This window comes from Phyllopteryx taeniolatus, chromosome 9 (genome assembly GCF_024500385.1).
Source record: "Phyllopteryx taeniolatus isolate TA_2022b chromosome 9, UOR_Ptae_1.2, whole genome shotgun sequence".
NCBI lineage: Eukaryota > Metazoa > Chordata > Actinopteri > Syngnathiformes > Syngnathidae > Phyllopteryx > Phyllopteryx taeniolatus.
This window is the reverse complement of record NC_084510.1, coordinates 30,411,094-30,418,328: the sequence shown is the minus strand read 5'-3', so window position 1 is coordinate 30,418,328 and position 7,235 is coordinate 30,411,094. Positions and strand designations below refer to the sequence as shown.

At 44.6% G+C, this 7,235-nt stretch overlaps 1 protein-coding gene across 2 annotated transcripts; it reads left to right on the top strand.

Moving 5' to 3' along the window:
- Nucleotides 1–178: 178 nt before the first annotated feature.
- On the top strand, nucleotides 179–4,722 carry hgh1 (HGH1 homolog (S. cerevisiae)). 2 transcript variants are annotated; one of them, XM_061785171.1, is made up of 10 exons: nucleotides 179–338; nucleotides 1,033–1,142; nucleotides 1,232–1,370; nucleotides 1,877–2,014; nucleotides 2,920–3,071; nucleotides 3,185–3,285; nucleotides 3,658–3,756; nucleotides 3,826–3,917; nucleotides 4,171–4,293; nucleotides 4,399–4,722. In XM_061785171.1, the coding sequence occupies exons 2-10, from the start codon at nucleotides 1,033–1,035 to the stop codon at nucleotides 4,573–4,575; spliced, it is 1,131 nt and encodes a 376-aa protein (XP_061641155.1). In that variant the 5' UTR covers nucleotides 179–338; the 3' UTR covers nucleotides 4,576–4,722. The 2 variants fall into 2 exon arrangements, with proteins under 2 accessions (XP_061641155.1, XP_061641156.1); XM_061785172.1 differs by lacking the exon at nucleotides 3,185–3,285 and having other exon boundaries at nucleotides 2,920–3,115.
- The last annotated feature ends 2,513 nt before the right edge of the window (nucleotides 4,723–7,235 follow it).

Below are 7,235 nucleotides of genomic sequence, written 5' to 3'. Positions count from 1 at the left end.
TTTCATATTTGTAGAAGTGCAATTTCTAGAACCAGGTACTGAGTCTGTTTTATTTTTTTATCAATGTCAATGTTCATTATTCTTAGAATTAGTCATTAAAAGTGTATTATTCTTAATAAGGATGCACTTGACTTATTATGCTGCAATATTTGTCGTTCTTTGCAGTTTGTCCAAGTGTGTTCCCGTAGAAACTTCCGGGGCGGATGTGGCTGCCGGATGCGTTTTGGGGCCGCCACGCACGGCGTCTCCCACACGTGCACACTTTGTTCAACACGCGGCGTTTCCTTTTTAGTTTAGACGATTAAAGCGCGCAATGAGACCAGCGGCCGAATAGCGAGGTAAAGGTTGCTCGAAAAGTGACGTCAGTCGCTTCTTCCGCGGTGTCAATTAGGGCGAATCCCCAACAAGCTATGACTTCTTACGAGCGCTGCTAATAAAATAGCAAAGCAGTCTCGTAGCTGTTAAGAGTGCTTCAAAAGTGACTCGTTTTTAATGTGTGTGTGTGTATACAAATAGTCGTGTGTTTGGACAACACTTCCAGTGTCCTCCTATTAAGTGTAAAATTAAACGAAGTAAATCTTATTTCTGAAAATGTCTGAACGAACCTTTCTGCACTGCCACCCCACTGTGATGTAACAAGAAGGCTAACTAACATAATAGCCACGCCCAGACAGTTTCTCAGCCAGGTCTGGTACACGAGTAAGGATTTTGCTAATCTTAAAAGATTGTTTAGTTGTCACATAAAGATTTTTTAAAACAAATATATATATATACATATATATATATATATATATATATATATATATATATACACATATATATATATATATATATATATATATATATATCCCAGCTTTGGTCGTACTGTGTGTCGTGTCAGTGTGCTCCTTGGTATTGCGCTTACAAAATGGTATTTAAAAAAGATTATTTACGATTGTTACTTAGTCCCAGACGTTTTCCAAGCTCGGCGATCTGTCCACCGACAATCAAGAGCGAAATGTTTTCTTTTTTTTTTTATGTTTACGTTTGAAGATGCTGAGCGATTCCGAGGCCGCCGAGCTGCTCTCCTTCCTGACGCCTGCGACGCGGCCCGACGTCAAAGGCCACACCGCCGGCTACATCCTGGGCTTGTCGGGAAACAGGTTTCCCCTGCATATAAAATGATGGCGACGACGAAGCGTAGCGATCACACAGTTGTGGTTTTTTTTGTTTGTTTGTTTGTTTTAAACAGAGACGGCTGCCGCTTCCTCCGCGCCAGACCCGACATCATCGCCGCTCTTTTCGCACTGACGTCCGACCCGTCCGCCGCCATCGCAGAGGACTGCTACCGCATCCTGATCAACCTGTCGGCCGACGAGACGTTACACCAGGTCGGGAGCGTCGATCCACGCCAAATTACTCTCTTAACAACAACAGCGAGTAATTTTCCATGTCCTGAAACATGCAAAAAGGATGAACTGCTGACTTTAGATTGCGGCCATATTTGTCCACATCGCGGGGATTAGGTTCCGGTTCACCCCCGCAATAGATGAAATCCGCAAAGTGTCGTACATGCACAGATGTAATTCTGTGTTTATTAGTTTTTTTTATCCCCAACGGTCCATGCTTAATGTCAAAAGTCTTAATGTTGCTTAATGCGGTCTCTATTAGGCTATTGCCGTTTTTCTTTTACTATGCTTGAACGGTGACTTCGAGTGCCCTGACAGGCTCCTACAAATAAACTGAATGATTATTTATAATTAAAGGTATTAGAGTTGTTTTTCGATGAGGAAAATTGATTTGACGTGTGAATCGATTGAGTTACGAGCTTTGTCACGAAACCAATTTGACTGAATGGTTAAGGTACGGTTGTACTAAGGTGCACGTTCCCGGTCAGGTGCTGGTGACTGACATCGGCGTGGTCCCCTCGCTGCTCAAGAACCTCAAGGACCCGCAGTTCCCGTTTGCCGACAAGATCTGCACCATCCTGTCCAACCTGACGCGCCACCAGAAGACGTGCAAGACGCTCTTCAAGGTCCGCCGTCACCCGCCGGACCGTTTACGAGCAACGACTTTCGCCGGCGGATCGCTTCGACTGGCCGGGATTCATCGCAGACTCCAAACTGTCGCTATCATCGGGAAACCCGTTCACCGGACTTTAGACTAGGCCACGCTTTAAACTTTGGACCAGACTTCGTATCTGACTTTAGACTAGACCAGACCAGACTTTGAACTTCTTACAAGACTTTAGACGAGACCAGACTTTAGACTCAACCAGATCAGACTATAAACTTCTGACAAGATTTTGGACTACATCTGTCACTTGAGACTATCCCAGACCAGAGTTTAGACTAAAACATACTAGACCAGACAAAACTTTAAACTTCAGATCCGACCCGAAATGAGGCCAGTCCAAACTTTAGACGAGGCCTCCCTAGACTTAGACTTAGTACCCTACTTCAGACTAAACAAGACTAGACTTTAGACAAGACCAGACTTTAAACGTCTGACCAGACCAGATATTTTAAACTAGACTCAAAAGTATTACTTTGCACTGTCTTGTCGCCTTGGTGCCAAGGAACTATGTTGAAGTGATTTGAGGATCTTCATTGAGACAACTGCTTTGCCAGCAACTTGCGACATATATAGACAATTACAAACCCGTTTAGACGGGGTGTCAATTACTTGGTGGATTTTTGCTTTTTCGCGGCGGGGGATAGTCAGACAGTCGGAAATATAACGCGTCTTATGTCTAAATATACATAGACGTAAACACAAACGTACAGAGTCACGAAGCAATGTAAAGTGTCCGATACTGCGGTAATGCTGAGCAACAGCAAATGCGCCGACGTGGCAGAAGTGCAACAATGAATGCGGCGCCCGTAATGGACAGTGAGGTTCGGAAAGGAATTTGTTTGTTGTTTGTTGTTTGTTTTCCAGGTGTTCCAGGAAGAAATGGGCCTGGCGCAGCTGGTGGACATCTTGTGCACGGAGGGTTACAACCCCCACGCCGACATGCACTACCTGGCGCCGCTGCTGTCCAACCTCACGCAGCTGCCCGACGCCAGACGCTTCCTGATGGACAAAGACAGGTCGGCGCACACGCGCCGCGCGGCTGGCACAAGCGCAGATACTTGTGTGTACAATCAATCGATCGCGATTTCCGTTGATTTCAGTGTGCGTCTTCCATTTGTGCGTGTCGCAGGTGTGCGGTCCAGCGCTTGCTGCCCTTCACGCAGTTTGAGGCGTCGGCGCTCAGGCGCGGCGGAGTCGTCGGCGTCCTGCGCAACTGCTGCTTTGATCACGGTGACATTTTCTCAGCCACGTCATGAGAGATGGGGAAAGAGACACGGCCATTTAGCAAAAAGTAGCGCTTAGGGGTTAGTGCTCGCTAGAAGTTGCGGTTAGCTTCGATTTGGTTCCGGTAGTGGTACGGTTCTGACCGAACTCTCGCTCATTGCGCGGGGTTCGACGACCGGTTTCCACGAACGGCCGGCCGACCGTCCGCAAAATTTGAACGAACGGTGTCACAAGGTCGTAAATGTAACAGCCAATCAAAAATGCACGAGCTTTCGGGTTTTAAGCACACGCGAGACCTCATTTAAATTGTAAAATTTCATAATAGCAGGTGGAAACGTGATGTTTCTCAGTTGTCGTCACGTGACGTCTCTCCTGCAGCCAATCACGAGTGGTTGCTAAGCGACCAAGTGGACATCCTGCCCTTCCTGCTGCTGCCGCTGGCCGGTCCCGAAGAACTGAGCGAGGAGGACAATGAAGGTCCGAGCTCTGACGTGTCACACGATGACGATGTCACGACGATGTCACGATGATGTCGCGGTGCCGCAGGTTTGCCCGTGGACCTTCAGTACCTGCCGGAGGACAAGAAGAGAGAAGAGGACCCCGACATCCGCCAAATGCTCCTGGAGACGCTCATGCTGGTAACACAAATGCACTTTGCACTTTGTAAGCTACTTGTGCCGAAGTAGAAGTACCGATTCAAATCCTTTTACTTGAGTCAAAGTGTAAAAAATAAAATAAAAATACACACTCTGAAATGCATCATAATTCTATCAAGTAACAAAGTAGAAATACTTTATTACTGTAGAGAATTAGTACTCGGTTGCTCACCACCGCCGCTTCTTAGCGTGTTCCTGTCGTGTTCTTCTGGCGCCTGTCGATGCCGTCTCGTAGCTGGCGGCGACGAAAGACGGCCGGCGGACTCTGAAAGACAAGAACGTGTACGTCGTCATGAGGGAGTTCCACCGCTGGGAGAAGGACCCCAAAGTCACCAGCGCCTGTGAAAAACTGGTGGAGGTACGAACAGACCTCACTTGAGACCACTTCAGGCTTTTTTTACTCTTCGCGACGCTTCCTCTGCACGTTTTCCATCTCAGAGTCGTGATTAAATCCTTCGTGCAGGTGCTGATCGGGGACGAGCCGGAGCGGGGCATGGACAACCTGCTGGAGGTCAACATTCCGGAAGACGTGGAGGAGAAACTGAAGGAGGCCCACGCCGAGGAGCAGCGGGAGCTGCAGGCCGAAGAGGAGAGACGAAATCAAGACGACGACGACCAGACGGACATCAGGCAGGAGTAATGCCACTTCTCAAATATTTTCATAAACCCATGTTTGTTTGTTTTGTATGTCGTGTATGAGCAGGAAGCTGTCTTCGGACAACAGTTATGTAAATGCGTGTTTCATTTATTCATACAAATACATGTAAACATAAACAAAGCCTGAACATCGGCTGTCGTCATCTTTGCTAGCTCTTGAAGACATCCTGTTTAAAACGCAAGCCAGCGTAGACGTTTAATATTTCTCCGGCCGCTTGGTCCCGATCTCCTGCCGAATCGGAAGGAAATGCTTCCACCTGTTTTGCCAAATGCGGAAGTTGATTGCGCAAAACCACTATTGATAAACGACTGCTTCACAATGGACAATCACAATAATAAAAAAAATCAATACATATGTGGTAATCTGCCATTTTCTCTAAATTCCTCATTTGGGTCTCTGGTAAGCCGGAGTGCCTCCCTGGTGAGAGAAGCGGGATGCACTGTCGACTGTTTGCCAGTCAATCAAAGGAAACGTCGACAAAACAACCATTCACAGTTTCAATTTTTAATCTTTAATGACGATAACATACAGGTTCTTGGAGTGTGGGAAGAAGTGGCCTAGAATCAGAATATGCAAACTCCTGGGCCAAGATTCGAATCTGGGACCTCATGACTACGAAGCAGACGTGCTGACCACTATTTCCCCTTACAGGTCTTCAAAATGTCCAAATGCCAATTGCTTTTTTGCCCACCAGAGGAAAAATATACAAAGAGCGACTTTTTCCTCCTGGTTGTGCATGTGTAATACACACTTTTGCCAGCAGATGGCGCCAACGTTCCGCACAGTCTGCTCTACAACTTCCGTCTTTTATTTATTTTTACGCCATATTTCTGGGTTTTAAAAGTCCCTCAAGGTTTTTTCACATTTTCCTGGCTCAAAGCTCCCGGAAGACATTTCACCTTGGTCATGTGTGTGTGTGTGTGTGTGTGCTGTCATCACCGGAGCCACTGAAAGCGATGCTTTGTTGGACGTTACGTAAAAAAAAAAACTCAAAACTAAGCTGCTCTGTATGTGGGTCACGTTGTTTCTAAATTACGAGCGACGCTGTAAAAACAAATAACATGAAACGTGAGTAGGAAACGGTTTGTCTGAAATAGAGTTTACAACTCACAAAATAAACAATAAAAACAAGTGACGTAATGACACGTTTTATTAAAGTATTAGACACAACTGATTTTAAAGTGAAAACGTGGCCATTGCCTGAACTCCAAACATGGCGGCCACTTGAGCGACTTTTGATATTCTTATTTTTAGCTTTCCCGGAGACGACGAATGGAAGCTGAACCAAATATGATTAATAAAGATGAATCGATTATATCTATTTGATTGGAACGTTTTTTTTATAAAAATGCCATCCAAGAGAAACCAACAGAAAGCAAAGTCGAGACGGGTAAACATCGGAGTTCATAGGTCACACTACAGCCAATGAGACGCTTCGGTTTCCAGTTTCACTTCCGTGCGTGCGTCCGCGATACTCGCGCGCGTGCGCGGCCCGTGGAGTACGTGCCAGACGTGACCCACACGACGCTTCCGGTGCCGTTTGTTGTCAATATCACGTGTGAAGAAATTCACTTATGTTTTTAAATGTTCTTAATATCGATCCTGTTTGAATGACGTCAACGGGAACGACTCGCTCCTCCCCCTTTGCAGCCCAGTGGCGTTTTAAATGGAAGGCACTTACAAAGTCGACAGAAAGCACGTGAAAGTAGTAAAAGAAAATTTAAAAAAATACATGTACATAACAAACCACAACGTGCATGTAATCAAAAATATGTCGTGCACATATTTATTGGTGAATTGCCAAGCTGCTGAGTGAGTGAATGAGGGAGTGGATTAAAAAAATAAAATAAAATAAAAAAGCACACCTAGGAAAATCTCGTGAGGAACATAAGCCACAGAATCAAGGAGGTTTTTCAGTTATAAAAAAAGTATTTCTGCTTTTAAAACTGGAATATGATTTAAAAAGTTGTATATATTTTGTATATTTTTTTATGTATATTTGTATGAAAAACGGGGTATTTTTTTATTTAAAGAAGTATCAAGAAATGAAGACGTATTTGAGACCAAAAAAATCTATATTTTCAAGCGGGTTTGAAGGAGGAAAACAAATATGTTTGAGAACAAAATGATCTATTTTGAGAAATACAAAGTTGTGTATTTTTTGTTGGGAAATTTTTGGAGGGCGGGGGATAGTCTGTGTGTGGAAAAAGTTGTATGTATGTATTTGAGGGAAAATATTTTCAATTTGAAAAAATCGTATCCATTTTGGAGGGAAAAGTCGTCTATATTTTATGGGGAAAGGTATATTTTGGTGATAAAAATCATACTTTTCTTGGGCGGGGGAAAAATCCTATTTTTGAGAAAAGAAAGTAGTGTGTTTTGAGATCAAAATTTTTATATTTTTAAGGGGGGGGTGGGGATTAATTAGCATGTTCCTATTCAGAATAATTGAAAAGTAGGCTACCGCGCTCGTAACGCAAAACAAAAAATGCCTCCCATGGATTACGCAATCTTTAAATTGACACCGAGAGAGAGAAAAAAAAAAAGACTTCTCAGTTGCATGCCACCGCTGTCAATCAGTTTGTTTGTCTGTGCTCTGATTGGCTGTCCACAGAGGGCTCCGCCCCCTTGAGAGGACTCCT

Bases quoted from the DNA above. Each gene is read 5' to 3' on its own strand.
- hgh1 (XM_061785171.1), top strand. From the start codon at position 1,033: ATGCTGAGCGATTCCGAGGCCGCCGAGCTGCTCTCCTTCCTGACGCCT. The intron at 1,371-1,876 runs GTCGGGAGCGTC...GTTCCCGGTCAG, and splicing joins CCGACGAGACGTTACACCAG to GTGCTGGTGACTGACATCGG. The intron at 2,015-2,919 runs GTCCGCCGTCAC...TTTGTTTTCCAG, and splicing joins CGTGCAAGACGCTCTTCAAG to GTGTTCCAGGAAGAAATGGG.